The sequence below is a fragment of the Aquila chrysaetos genome, unplaced genomic scaffold (genome assembly GCF_900496995.4).
Source record: "Aquila chrysaetos chrysaetos unplaced genomic scaffold, bAquChr1.4, whole genome shotgun sequence".
Lineage (NCBI taxonomy): Eukaryota > Metazoa > Chordata > Aves > Accipitriformes > Accipitridae > Aquila > Aquila chrysaetos.
In genome coordinates this window covers 108,827-122,675 of record NW_024470389.1, presented here as the reverse complement: position 1 = coordinate 122,675, position 13,849 = coordinate 108,827, and the positions used below count along the sequence as shown (strand labels likewise).

The window sequence follows — 13,849 nt, the reverse complement described above, 5'->3', positions numbered from 1 at the left end:
GGTGCTATAGGGCTGGGAGGGGGCTATGGGGCTAGAGGGGGTGGTTATGGGGCTGTGGGTGGTTATGGGGCTGGGGTGTGTGGGGCCAGGGGGACCTGTGGGGCTGGGGAGGATGGGGGGGGTGGGGCTGGGGGGTGCTGTGGGGCTGGCAGAGCTATGGGGCAGAGGGACGGTATAGGGCTGGAGGGGCTAAGAGGTTGGGGGGTGGTTATGGGGCTGGGGTGGTTGTGGGGCTGGTGGGGACATGGGGCTGGGGGGAGCTATGGGGCAGCTATGGGATGGGGGGGGTGGCTGTGGGGCTGGTGGAGCTATGGGGCTGGGGGGGTTAGGGCAGCGGCTTGGAGTGGTTATGGGGCTGGGGAGGTTGTGGGGCTGGGGGGTGCTGTGGGGCTGTGGGGGTTATGGGGTTGGGGCAGTGGTTATGGGGCTGGAGGAGCTATGGGGCTGGGGAGGATGGGGGTTATAGGGCTGGGAGGGGGCTGTGGGGCTGGGGGTGTGGTTGTGGGGCTGGAGGTGGTTATGGGGCTGGAGGAGTGTATGGGGCTGGGGTGCTATAGGGCTGGGAGGGGGCTATGGGGCTAGAGGAGGTGGTTATGGGTCTGGGGGACTTGTGGGGCTGGCAGAGTTGTGGGGCTGGGGAGGATGGAGGAGTGTGTGGGGCTGAGGGAAGCTGTGGGGCTGGGGGAGCTATGGGGCTAGAGGGAGTGGTTATGGGTCTGGAGGTGGTTATGGGGCTGGAGGAGCTATGGGGCTGGGGGGGTGGTTATGGGTCTGGGGGACTTGTGGGGCTGGCAGAGTTATGGGGCTGGGGAGGATGGAGCGGTGTGTGGGGCTGGGGGAAGCTGTGGGGCTGGAGGAGCTATGGGGCTAGCGGGAGTGGTTATGGGTCTGGAGGTGTTTATGGGTCTGGAGGAGCTATGGGGCTGGGGGGTGGTTATGGGTCTGGAGGTGGTTATGGGGCTGGAGGAGCTATGGGGCTGGGGGGTGGTTATGGGTCTGGAGGTGGTTATGGGGCTGGAGGAGCTATGGGGCTGGGAGGGAGTGGTTATGGGTCTGGAGGTGGTTATGGGGCTGGGGGTGCTGTGGGGCTGGCCGAGCTATGGGGCTGGGGGTCTCTATAGGGCTGGGAGGGCGCTATGGAGTTAGGGGGCTCGGTTATGGGTCTGGAGGTGGTTATGGGGCTGGGGGGGGGGGGGGGCGTCCTGGCCCCGCCTCCCCCCCCGCCCCGCCCCCCCCGCCCCATACATCCCCTCCCCGCCCCCCAACCAGGCGCCTGGTGGCCTCGGCCGGCGGTTGGACGACCTTGTTGCTGGGCGCCCTCTTAGTGGCCGCTTTGCCCCTGGCCCGTCCGGGCGTGGCCGCCCTTCTCCGCGCCGTTGGGCGGTGGGCGGTGGGCGTGGCCCTGGCTCGCTCCGCCCCTCGTTTCTTCGCCGCCTTGGAAGCCGCCACCGGCCGTTGTTTGAGCCCCGTGGCCGGCGGGATCCTCCTCCTGCCCCACGGCGACCCACGGAGCTGTCGGGCCGAGGGGCATCGGTGGGAGGGGTTCGGGGCCTCCCCCCAAGCTTTCGCCTTGGTTCATTGCGGCTTGGGATTGGCCGAAGAGGCCGGGGCTTTGGGGCGGATCCTCTACCCGCCCTGGCGAAGGAAATGGGGGCGGGAAGGAGCTCGGCGGGCGGGGGTGGGGCCGCGGGGAACCTCAGCGAATGGGGTGGAGCGGTGAAGGACGTCAGTGGACGGGGTGGGGCCGCGAAGGAGCTCAGCCAATGGGGTGGGGCCGCGAGGGAGATCAGCCGACGGGGTGGGGCCGCGAAGGAGGTCAACGAATGGGGTGGGGCCGCGAAGGAGGTCAAGAGGCGGGATGGAAGGGTGAAGGACCTCAGTGGACGGGGTGGGGCCGCGAGGGAGCTCAGCCAATGGGGTGGGGCCGCGAGGGAGCTCAGCCAATGGGGTGGGGCCGCGAGGGAGCTCAGCCAATGGGGTGGGGCCGCGAAGAAGGTCAAGAGGCGGGATGGAAGGGTGAAGAACCCCAACGGGTGAGATGGAGCCACGAAGAACCTGAATGGATGGGGCGGAGCCACGAAGGAGCTCAGCGAATGGGGTGGGGCCATGAAGGAGCTCAGCGAATGGGGTGGGGCCACGAAGGAGCTCAACGAATGGGGTGGGGCCACGAAGGAGCTCAGCGAATGGGGTGGGGCCACGAAGAACCTCAACGTCCAGGTTGGGAGATCCATGAAGGACCCTGGCGTCCGGGCTGGGAAGTCCCCGCCTCCTCCTCCGCTGGGAGGAGCCAGTCCTTCTGGCATTGGTTGCTACGAGCTCTCCGATTGGGTGGTTTGACCTTGGGGGCGACCCCAGCGTCTGGGTGGAGCCAGGCGTCCGGCTGGCCACCGTCTTCTATGGGGCCACCATCATCTATGGGGCCACCATCCTCCATGGGGCCACCGTCATCTATGGGGCCACCGTCATCTATGGGGCAGCCTTCATCTATGGGGCGACCTTCGTCTATGGGGCCACCATCGTCTATGGGGCCACCATCACCCATGGAGCCACCATCACCCATGAGGTCACCGTCACCCATGAGGCCACCATCAGCCATGAGGTCATCATCGCCCATGAGGTCATCATCGCCCATGAGGTCATCAGTGCCCATGAGGTCATCATCGCCCATGAGGTCATCATCGCCCACGGAGCCACCATCACCCGGTTGGCCCCAACCAGCCCCATGGTCTTCTGGGTGGAAGGAGGATGAAGATGCCGCGGAGGAAGGACCCCGGCGTCCGGGCACCGCCCTCTGCATCCTCTTCCTCCTCAACGTCGCCTTGGTGCTGGTGTGGCAAGCCTTATTGGCCGTCACCTTGGCCTACCGTCACGATTGGCCGCGCAACGCCGCCGGCGCCGCCTTGGGTTGGGCCGCTTGGGTCGTCACCTATCGCTTCTGGTACCGTTACCCGTGTTCTCCTGGGCCACCTGGGTTGGGGCTTCCATCGGCATGAAGGACCCAAGTGGCCGGGGGGGGGGATCCAGACGTCCGGGAAGGTTCTAGATGTCCAGGAGAACCTCAACCGACCTGGAGAACCTCAACCGTCTTGGAGAACCCTCAACCGACCTGGAGAACCTCAACCGTCTTGGAGAACCTCAACCGTCCTGGAGAACCCAACCATCTTGGAGAACCTCAGTCGTCTTGGAGAACCTCAACCATCTTGGAGAACCCAACTGTCTTGGAGAACCTCAGTCGTCTTGGAGAACCTCAACCATCTTGGAGAACCCAACTGTCTTGGAGAACCCAACTGTCTTGGAGAACCTCAGTCGTCTTGGAGAACCTCAGTCGTCTTGGAGAACCTCAGTCGTCTTGGAGAACCCAACCATCTTGGAGAACCTCAACCGTCCTGGAGAACCTCAACCGTCCTGGAGAACCCAACCATCTTGGAGAACCTCAACCATCCTGGACAACCTCAACCGTCCTGGAGAACCCAACCATCTTGGAGAACCTCAACCGTCTTGGAGAACCTCAAGTGTCCAGAAGGTCCATGTGCCCATGGTGGGCGGGGTCATATTGGGGGGTGATGGGGTTTGGGGGGGGACTGAGGTGTCCAGGAAGGTTCTAGATGTCCAAGAGAACCCAAACCGGCTTGGAGAACCTCAACGGTCCTGGAAAACCTCAAGAGTCCAAGAGGAGCCATTTTGGGACAAATTGGGCTAGAAATTGGGGGGTTCCCCCTTTTTTTGGGGGTGTTTGAGGTCATTGAGGTCCCGGCCAATCAGGGGAGGGCAAGGGGGGGGGGGGGAGGTCCAAGGTGCTGCCATTGGCTGAGGGAGCGGGAGGCGGGGTGAGGGCAACGGCCAATGAGGTGAGAGGTGGAGGAAGTGGGCGGTCTGGTGCTGCCTGGGTGACCCCGTTGACCCCCCCAATGGGAGCCAGGCGTTGGGGTTTGCCCCTCCCCCTCCCCGATTTTGGGGGTGGGGGAGGGGAAATCTGACCGTTGGGGGGGGGTGTGTTAAAATTGGGTCGAAACCCGCAAGTTTTGGGGCCGGGCGGTGACGGGATTGAGCGGCCGCGCGGAAAGGAGCAAAAAAGGGCGTTTTGCATAAAAAGCAGAAAGCGGTGGTTTTCGGTACGGGGGGAGGGGATTTTTTTTGGGGCGTGAAGAGGCAAATTGGGGGATTTTCCCAAAAAAGAAGGTTTTGGTTTTTTTTTAATATGTAGAAATGGCGGGTTTTGCACAACAGGCGATTTTTGCCCAAAAGTGAAGATTTTTGGACAGAAAAGTCAAGATTTTTGGACAAAAAGGTCAAGATTTTTGGATAGAAAAGTCAAGATTTTGGAGGACAAAATTCAAGATTTTGGGGGGTGAAATTCAAGATTTTGGACAAAAAGGTCAAGATTTTGGGGGGCACAAACCTCAAGATTTGGGAGCACAGAAGTCAAGATTTTGGGCACAAAAGTCAAGATTTTGGGGGCATGAAAGTGAAGATTTTTGAGTACAGAAGTGAAGATTTTTGGAGCGCAAAAATGAAGATTTTTTGGGTACAAAAGTCAAGACTTCTGGGTGCAAAAGTCAAGATTTTTGGAGCACAGAAGCCAAGATTTTGGGGGCAGAAAAGCGAAGATTTTTGAGTACGGAAGTGAAGATTTTTGGAGCACAAAAATCAAGGTTTTGGGGCGCAGAAGTCAAGATTTTCGGACGCCAAAGTCAAGATTTTGGGGCAAAAAAGTCAAGATTTGTGAATTGCGGTTGGAGCTCTCTCCAAAAAAGGCAGGTTTTGGGCAGCCAAGGGGAGGTTTTCTGCCAAATTTCATGTTTTGGGTTAAAAATCCGCCAGTTTTCCCTTTTCGCAGAAAAAAAAACGGAGTTTGGGTTCGGCAGCGAAGGTGGAAATGGTTTTTTTTTTTTTACAGCAAAGTGCCTGGTTTGGGGGAAAAAAAGGAGATTTTGGGGGCTAAAATGATGATAAAGGAAGAAAATGTAGGTTTTTTCCCATAAAATGTGTGCGTTTGCTATAAAATGTGGGTTTTTTTGCCATAAAATGTGTGTGTTTGCTGTAAAATGTGTGGGTTTGCTGTAAAATGTGTATTTTTGCCATAAAAATGTGTGGGGTTTGTGATAAAATGTGTGGTTTGGCGATAAAGTGCTGCTTTTTGTGCCGTAAAATGGGGGGGTTTGCACCTAAAATGCTTTTTTTTTGCCATAAAATAAGGGGGGTTTTGCCGTAGAACGAGGGGGACATTTGCTAGAAAATGCGGAATTATTGCCATAAAATTAGGGTTTTTTTTTTTCCATAAAGTGGAAGGGTTTTTTTTTCATAAAATGTGGGTCTTTTTTACCGTAAAATCAAGGTTTTTTTCCCTTTAAATGAGGGCTTTCTTTTTGTCACAAAAAGGAGGGATTTTACCAAAAAAAGAGGATTTTTTTGGCCATAAATTTGGGTGGGATTTTGCCATAAAATGAGAGCTTTTTACCTTAAAATGAGGACAGCTTTATGATAACATGAGGGCTTGGTTTTTGGTTTTTTTTCATAAAATGAGGGGTTTTTAAACATAAAATGAGGGGATTTTACCTTAAAACGAGGGGTTTTTTTACCACAGACTAAGGGTGTTTTTGCCTTAAAATGAGGATTTAATTTTTTGCCTTAAAACAAGGTTTATTTTGCCATAAAATGCTTCTTTTGCTGTGTTTATTTTTGCCATAAAATGAGGGGGTTTTCCCTAAAATGTTTTTTTTCCCATAAAATGACAGGTTTTTTATAAAATTAGGGCTTTTTTTCCATAACATGAGATTTTTTTCCATAAAATGATTGGGTTTTCCATAAAATGAGGGTTTTTTTTACCATAACATGAGTCTTTTTTTCTGTAAAATGAGATTTTTTTACCATAAAATGAGGGGGTTTTTTTACCATAAATGAAGGGGTTTTTTTTCTGTAAAATGAGAATTTTTTTTACCATAAAATGAGAGGGTTTCACCATAAAATGAGGTTTTTTTCCATAAAATGAGGGATTTTTTTCCATAAAATGAGGGATTTTTCCCTAAAGTAAAGGTTTATTTACCATAAATGGAGGGGTTTTTTTAAACCAGAAAATGATTTTTTTTTACCATAAAATGAATTTTTTACCATAAAATGAGCACTTATTTACCATAAAATGAGGGCTTTTTTTACCAAAAAATTGTAGTTTTTTTACCATAAAATGAGGGTTTTTTCAATAAAATGAGGTGAGGTTTCCATAAGAAGAGGTTTTTTTTCCATAAAATGAGAGATTTTTTCCGTAAAATGAGATTTTTATACCATAGAAAGAGGCATTTTCACCATAAAATGAGGGCTTTTTTTGCCATAAGATAAGAGGATTTTTGCAATAAATTTTTTTTTCCATAAAATGAGATTCTTTTTTCATAAGATGAGATGGTTTTCCATAAAATAAGGGGGGTTTTTTACCATAAAATGAGGGGGGGGGGGGGGGTTTACCATAAAATGACGTGGTTTTTTTCTGTAAAATGAATTTTTTTTTTAACCATAAAATGAGGGGGGGTTTATCATAAAATGATTTTTTTTTTCCCACGGAATAAGTTTTTTTCCATAAAATGAGGGTTTTTTTTTTCCATAAATGAAAGAGTTATATTCCATAAATTAAGCATTTATTTACCATAAAATGAGTTTTTGTTCTGTACAATGAGATTTTTTACCATAAAATGATTTCTTTTTACCATAAAATGAGCATTTATTTACCATAAAATGAGGGCTTTTTTAACCAGAAAATGAGGGGGTTTTACCATAAAATGAGGGGTTTTTTTTTCCATAAATTAAGTGTTTTTTCTATAAAATGAGACTCTTTTCCATAAAATGAGGGAGGCTTCCATAAAAAGATTTTTTTTTTTTTTTTCCAATAAAATGAGGTGGGGTTTTTTTACCATAAAATGAGGTGGTTTTTACCATAAGATGAGGGTGTTTTCTATAAAATGAGGGGGTTTTTTACCATAAAATGAGGGGTTTTTTCCTGTAAAATGAGATTTTTTTTACCATAAAGTTAGGGTTTTTTTCATATAATGAGTTTTTGTTTCCATAAAATGACAATTTTTTTCCATAAAATGAGGTGGTTTTCCATAAAATGAGGGATTTTTTTTTCCCTAGAAAATGAGGGTTTTCTTTACCATAAAATGAGGTTTCTTTCCATAAAAGAAGGGGGTGTTTTACCATAAAATGAGGGATTTTGACCACAAAATGAGGGGAGTTTGCCATAATATGAGGGTATTTTTACATAAATTGAGGGGGTTTACCATAAATTGAGGGGTTTTAAACCTTAACATGAGGTTTTTTTCTATAAAATAAGTTTTCTTTCCATAAAATGAGGCGCTTTTTTACCACAAAAATGGGTACTTTCCCCATGAAATAAGGGTCGTTTCCACAAAATGCAGATTTTTTCCACCAGAAACTCGGTATTTTGGTAGCGCCAGGTGTCAGCGCAGCTTTTGAGGACAACCTGGGGAATAAATGCAACAACTTTGAGCTGAAGGAGCCAAAAATAGCGACTTTTCGCAGCAGGAGGCCGTTGGCGGGAAGCGGACGGGTTCGGTGGCCGAAACCAGGGGAAAAAAGGGGGATTTTAGCGCCTTAGCGGGTGAAATGAAGCGAAGCGGTTGGGCAGATGCAAATAATGCTCAAATGTGGTGGCTTCGCTCTAAATCGGCGGGTTTTCTGGAGAAAAGAGACAGCTCGCCCCACCCTGCTCCCCCCACTCCCCCCCCCTCCTCCTCCTCCCCACCACCGGTAGACCTGGTGGCCAGTTCCTACTGGGTAGACCTGGTGACCAGTTCCCCTGGGTAGACCTGGTGTCCCGTTCCCACTGGGTAGACCTGGTGACCAGTTCCCCTGGGTAGACCTGGTGTCCAGTTCCCTTGGGTAGACCTGATGGCCAGTTCCTACTGGGTAGAACCCGGTGGCCAGTTCCTATTGGGTAGACCCGGTGGCCAGTTCCTACTGGGTAGACCCGGTGGCCAGTTCCTATTGGGTAGACCTGGTGGCCAGTTCCTACTGGGCAGACCTGGTGGCCAGTTCCCCTGGGTAGACCTGGTGGCCCATTCCCACTGGGTAGACCTGGCGGACAGTTCCTATTGGGTAGACCCAGTGGCCTGTTCCCCTGGGTAGACCCAGTAGCCAGTTCCTACTGGGTAGACCCGGTGGCCAGTTGCCCTGGGTAGACCTGGTGTCCAGTTCCCCCGGGTAGACCTGATGGCCAGTTCCTACTGGGTAGACCCGGTGGCCAGTTCCTACTGGGTAGACCCGGTAGCCAGTTCCTACTGGGTAGACCTGGTGGCCAGTTCCTACTGGGTAGACCTGGTGGCCAGTTCCTACTGGGTAGACCCGGTGTCCAGTTCCCCCGGGTAGACCTGATGGCCAGTTCCTACTGGGTAGACCCGGTGGCCAGTTCCTACTGGGTAGACCTGGTGACCAGTTCCTACTGGGTAGACCCGGTGGCCAGTTGCCTTGGGTAGACCTGATGGCCAGTTCCTACTGGGTAGACCTGGTGGCCAGTTCCCACTGGGTAGACCTGATGGCCAGTTTGCACTGGGTAGACCTGGTGTCCCGTTCCCACTGGGGAGACCTGGTGGCCAGTTCCTATTGGGTAGACCCGGTGGTCAGTTCCTTCTGGGTAGACCCAGTGGCCTGTTCCCCTGGGTAGACCCAGTAGCCAGTTCCTACTGGGTAGACCCGGTGGTCAGTTCCTTCTGGGTAGACCCAGTGGCCAGTTCCCCTGGGTAGACCCGGTGGTCAGTTCCCCTGGGTAGACCTGATGGCCAGTTCCTATTGGGTAGAGCTGGTGGCCAGTTCCCACTGGGTAGACCTGGTGGCCAGTTCCCACTGGGTAGACCTGATGGCCAGTTTGCACTGGGTAGACCTGATGGCCAGTTTTGCACTGGGTAGACCTGGTGGCCAGAGTGCCCCCGCTTCACCTCCCACCATAGGTAGACCTGGTGGCTGGTGTGCCCCCCCCCCCCTTCACGCCCCCCCCCCCCCCATGGGTAGACCTGGTGGCTGCTGCCCAGTCATCACAGCCCCCTCCCCCATCCCCCCCCCCCCCCCAGGGGTGCCACCCACCCCAGGGTGCCATCTTGAGGCCCCACGTGACACCCTCGGGATGGGGGGGGGGGGCGGGTACGGACAGGAAACATCTGCCACCCGCAGCGGAGGCGAGGAGACCTCCACCACCCTCGGTCTCCGAGCACCCAGGCGTCGGCCTCCCCGTGCACCCCGTTTTCCTCGCCGTGCACGCGAGCAACGTCCTCTCCGTGCACGTCTGCAGCCCGGTTTTCCTCACCGCGCACGCGCGCCTCCGTGCGACGTCTTCTCCGTGCCCGTCCGAACCCCGTTTCCTTCGTGCGCGCGTGTAGCCGTGCAACGTCCTCCCCGCGCACGCGCGCCTCCGTGCGACGTCTTCTCCGTGCATACGTGCCCCCCCGTCTCTCCTGCGCACGTGTGCGTTCACGCGACGTCCTCTCCATGCGCGCGTGCACCCGCGCGTCATCTCCGTGCAAACCGTGCAACGTCCTCCCCGTGCATGCGTGCACCCTGTTTTCTTCTCTGTGCACGCGTGTGCATCCGTGCAACATCCTCTCCGTGCACGCGTGCAACGTCCGTGCAAGTGCGCACGCCGTTTTCTTCTCCGTGCATGCATGTACCCGTGCATCGTCCTCTCCGTGCACGCGTGTGCGCCCGTGCAAAGTCCCCTCCGTGCACGCCTGCAGCCTGTTTTCCTCCCTGTGCACGCGTGCACCCACGCGTCATCTCCGTGCACACGCGCAACGTCCGTGCAACGTCCTCCCCGTGCACGCCCGCGCCCCATTTTTTTGCCTCTCTGTGCACACGCGTGCGCCCGTGCAACGTCTCCGTGCACGCCTGCACCCCGTTCTCCTCCCCGTGCACGCCCCCCCCCCGCCCCTCCCCCCCCCTTTCCTATCCCCTCCCCCTTTGCCGGGCGCGGGGTTTATTGTCACTCAGTGCAAGCGGCCAATGGGAGAGGTGGCCCCGCCCCCCCCCGGTGTCACCTCCCCGGGGGGGACACGCCCCCCCTAGACCACACGCTGGATGACGTTCTTGTAGTCGCGGGCAGGGCCCTGCTTGAGCTGGATGACGGTGGAGAGGAGCCACTTGACCTGCAGGTTGGGGGAAGGGGAGGGGCGTGTTCAGGGCGTGGCGCCTCAGGGGACCTGGGTGTGGTGACCACCCGTCCGACCATCCATCTATCTACCCAAGCGTCCAACCGACCGCCCGGCCATCTCCCCGTCCCACCGTCAGTCTAGTCGTCCATCCAGCCCACCATCCACCCAACCATCTACCTGGCCATCTCCCCGTCCCACCATCCATCCATCCATCCACCTCGTTGTCCATCTACCCAACCAGCCAGCCATCTGCCCAACCATCCGTCCATCTATCCATCCCACCATCCATCCATCCATCCATCTACGCATCAATCTACCCAACCATCCATGCCACCATCCATCTATCTACCCAAACATCCACCCAGCCATCGTCATCCATCTCCCCGTCCCACCATCCATCCATCTAGTTGTCCATCCACCCGACCATCCAGTCAACCATCCATCCATCTACCCAACCATCCATCTAGTCATCCATCTACCTGTCCCACCATCCATCCATCCATCTAGTCATCCATCTACACATCCATCTACCCAACCCTCAAGCCAACCATCAAGTTGTCCATCTACCCAACCAACCAGCCAAACATCCAGCCAAACATCCATCTACCCATCCATCCATCCATATAATCATCCATCTACCTGTCCCACCATCCATCCGTCCATCTAGTCATCCATCTACCCAACCGTCCAGCCAACCATCTAGTCGTCCATCTACCCAAACATCCAACCAACCATCCATCTACCCATCCCACCATCCATCCATCCAGTCATCCATCTACACATCCATCTACCCAACCCTCAAGCCAGCCATCAAGTTGTCCATCTACCCAACCAACCACCCAAACATCCACCCAACCATCCATCTACCCAACCGTCCATCCATCCATCCATCTAATCATCTATCTACCCATCCCACCATCCATCCATCCATCTGGTCATCCGTCTACCCAACCATCTACCCATCCCACCATCCATCCATCTAATCATCCATCTACCCGTCCCACCATCCATCTAGTCATCCATCTACACATCCATCTACCCAACCATCTACCCAACCATCCATCCATCTATTCATCCATCTACCCATCCCACCATCCATCCATGTACCCGTCCCACCATCCATCTAGTCATCCATCTCACATCCATCTACCCAACCATCTACCCAACCATCCATCCATCTATTCATCCATCTACCCATCCCACCATCCATCCATGTACCCGTCCCACCATCCATCTAGTCATCCATCTCACATCCATCTACCCAACCATCTACCCAACCATCCATCCATCTATTCATTCATCTACCGATCCCACCATCCATCCATGTACCCGTCCCACCATCCATCTAGTCATCCATCTACACATCCATCTACCCAACCATCTACCCAACCATCCATCCAATCATCCATCTACCTGTCCCACCATCCATCCTTCCATCTAGTCATCCATCTACACATCCATCTAGTCGTCCATCTACCCAACCAACCAGCCATCCATCTACCCATCCATCCATCCATCCATCCACCTACACATCCATCTACCCAACCAACCAGCCAAACATCCAACCAACCATCCATCCACCTACACATCCATCTACCCAACCCTCAAGCCAACCATCAAGTTGTCCATCTACCCAACCAACCAGCCAAACATCCACCCAACCATCCAGCCACCTATCCATCCCACCATCCATCCTTCCATCTAGTCATCCATCTACCCAACCATCTACTCAACCATCCGTCCATCCATCTACCCAAACATCCAGCCCTCTACCCATCCATCCACCCATCACAACCCACCATCCATCCATCCACCTACCCACCTATCTAGTTGTCCACCTACCCGTCCATCTAGTTCTCCATCCATCCATCCATCCATCCATCCTTTTATCCATCAATCCATCCGCCGCCCCGTCCATCCCTGGGACCTCCACCTCTTCTCCTCCCACCCTCCCCACCTCACCTTGAAGAGGGTGATGGTAGCGCTGTAGCAGACGCTGAGGAGGAAGAGGGTGATGAAGACGGCGATGGTGTCCCAGGACCCGTTGGACTTCTCGGGGTCGGCGTAGCAGAAGTCTTCGGGCAGGCTGAAATCTGGGAGAGGGGAGGAGGAGGAAGAGGGTGAGCGTCCGGCACCTGCCTGTCCCTCTGCCCGTCCTCGGTGTCCTCTTGTCCCTCACCCCTCCGTCCTGCTGTCCCACCCTCGCTCCATCCACGCATCTACCCAACCGTCCGTCCGACCACGCCTCCGTCCGTCCAGCCAACCATCTGCGCCCCCGTCCATCGCCCGCCCGTCCCCTTCTCCGCCCCGTCCCCTCATCCCTCAGCCCCACGGGAACGTCCCTCCCACCCGCCCTCGCCCCACGGAGGACCTGGGTGGGGTGAGGTTGGTGGGTGGAAGGGTGGGACGTGCCCTGCAGCCTCAGGACGGGTGTCCGTCATCCCCCCCTTGCAGGCACTCATCTCTTGGGTCATCCGTCCCTCCATCCATCCATCCGTCCATCCATCCCGTTGCATAGTTCTCCAACCCTTCATCCATCTCCATTCATCTCCACCCATCTCCAACCATCTCCAACCATCTCCATCCATCTATCCAACCTTCTTTATCCATCTCCATCCATCTCCAACCATCTCCATCCAGCTATCCAACCATCTCCATCCATCCCCATCCATCTCCAACCATCTCCACCCATCTATCCAGTCTTCTCTATCCATCTTCATCCATCTATGTCCATCTCCATCCATCCATCCATCTCCATCCATCTATCCAACCATCTCCATCCATCTCCAACCACCTCCATCCATCTATCCAACCATCTATCCAACCATCTCCATCCATCTCCAACCATCTCCATCCATCTCCAACCATCTTCACCCATCTATCCAGTCTTCTCTATCCATCTCCATCCATCTCTGTCCATCTCCATCCATCCAACCATCTCCATCCATCTATCCAACCATCTCCATCCATCTCCATCCATCTCCGTCCATCTCCACCCATCTATCCAACCATCTCCATCCATCTCCAACCATCTGCAACCATCTATCCAATCTTCTCTATCCATCTCCACCCATCTATCCAACCATCTCCATCAATCTCCATCCATCTCCATCCATCTCCACCCAACTCCAACCATCTCCATCCATCTATCCAACCATCCCTATCCATCTCCATCCATCTCCAACCATCTCCCTCCACCTATCCAGCCATCTCCGCCCACCTCTATCCCTCTCCACCCATCTCCAGCCATCTGCCCCCACCCCTCTACCTCTCCACCTGTCCCCGTGTCTCTCCCTCCATCTCCCACGGGTGCGACTCCCACGTGTTGCCCCCAAGGTTGGGGAGGAACCTCCCCTTCCTCCCTGTCCATCCGTCTGTCCAGCTACCATGCATGCCGACAGCTGTCCATCCAGCTCTTCCTCCATCCATCCGTCCATCTGTCCATCCACCCACCAACCAACCCTCCTGTCCATCCAGGAGTGCCTCTGCCCATCCATCACTCCCTCTGTCCATCCAGGTGTCCATCCGTCCATCCATCCATCCCACCAGACATCTCTCCATCAACCCATCTGCCTGATGTCTCCCTGTCCATCTGTCCATCCATCCCTCCATCCATCCATCCATCCATCCATCCATCCCTCTTCCTCTTGTGTCCTCATCCAGCCATGGCTGGTGTCCGTCTGTCCGTCCACCCACCCACCCAC

The 13,849-nt window shown here is 54.2% G+C and overlaps 1 protein-coding gene and 3 long non-coding RNA genes across 5 annotated transcripts; 2 read left to right on the top strand and 2 right to left on the bottom strand.

Moving 5' to 3' along the window:
* The first annotated feature begins 970 nt into the window (after window positions 1-970).
* LOC115338144 (fat storage-inducing transmembrane protein 1-like) lies at window positions 971-1,824 on the top strand. Its single transcript, XM_030006585.2, has one exon. It carries the CDS (start codon window positions 1,100-1,102, stop codon window positions 1,718-1,720), a length of 621 nt encoding a protein of 206 aa, XP_029862445.1. The 5' UTR covers window positions 971-1,099; the 3' UTR covers window positions 1,721-1,824.
* Window positions 1,825-7,970: 6,146 nt separating this feature from the next.
* LOC121233117 lies at window positions 7,971-8,895 on the bottom strand. 2 transcript variants are annotated; one of them, XR_005931910.1, is made up of 4 exons: window positions 8,822-8,895; window positions 8,314-8,580; window positions 8,189-8,258; window positions 7,971-8,082 (listed from the first exon to the last, which is right to left on the bottom strand). It is a non-coding gene; the product is annotated as an uncharacterized LOC121233117 (long non-coding RNA). The 2 variants fall into 2 exon arrangements; XR_005931909.1 differs by having other exon boundaries at window positions 8,849-8,890.
* LOC121233118 lies at window positions 8,558-8,852 on the top strand. The gene is made up of 3 exons (XR_005931911.1): window positions 8,558-8,623; window positions 8,669-8,673; window positions 8,815-8,852. It is a non-coding gene; the product is annotated as an uncharacterized LOC121233118 (long non-coding RNA).
* Window positions 8,896-9,120: 225 nt separating the features above from the next.
* LOC115338138 lies at window positions 9,121-12,304 on the bottom strand. The gene is made up of 3 exons (XR_003922338.2): window positions 12,108-12,304; window positions 9,352-10,139; window positions 9,121-9,317 (listed from the first exon to the last, which is right to left on the bottom strand). It is a non-coding gene; the product is annotated as an uncharacterized LOC115338138 (long non-coding RNA).
* Window positions 12,305-13,849: the final 1,545 nt, after the last annotated feature.

Coding starts and splice junctions, on each gene's coding strand:
- LOC115338144 (XM_030006585.2), top strand. CDS start 1,100: ATGGGGCTGGGGGTCTCTATAGGGCTGGGAGGGCGCTATGGAGTTAGG.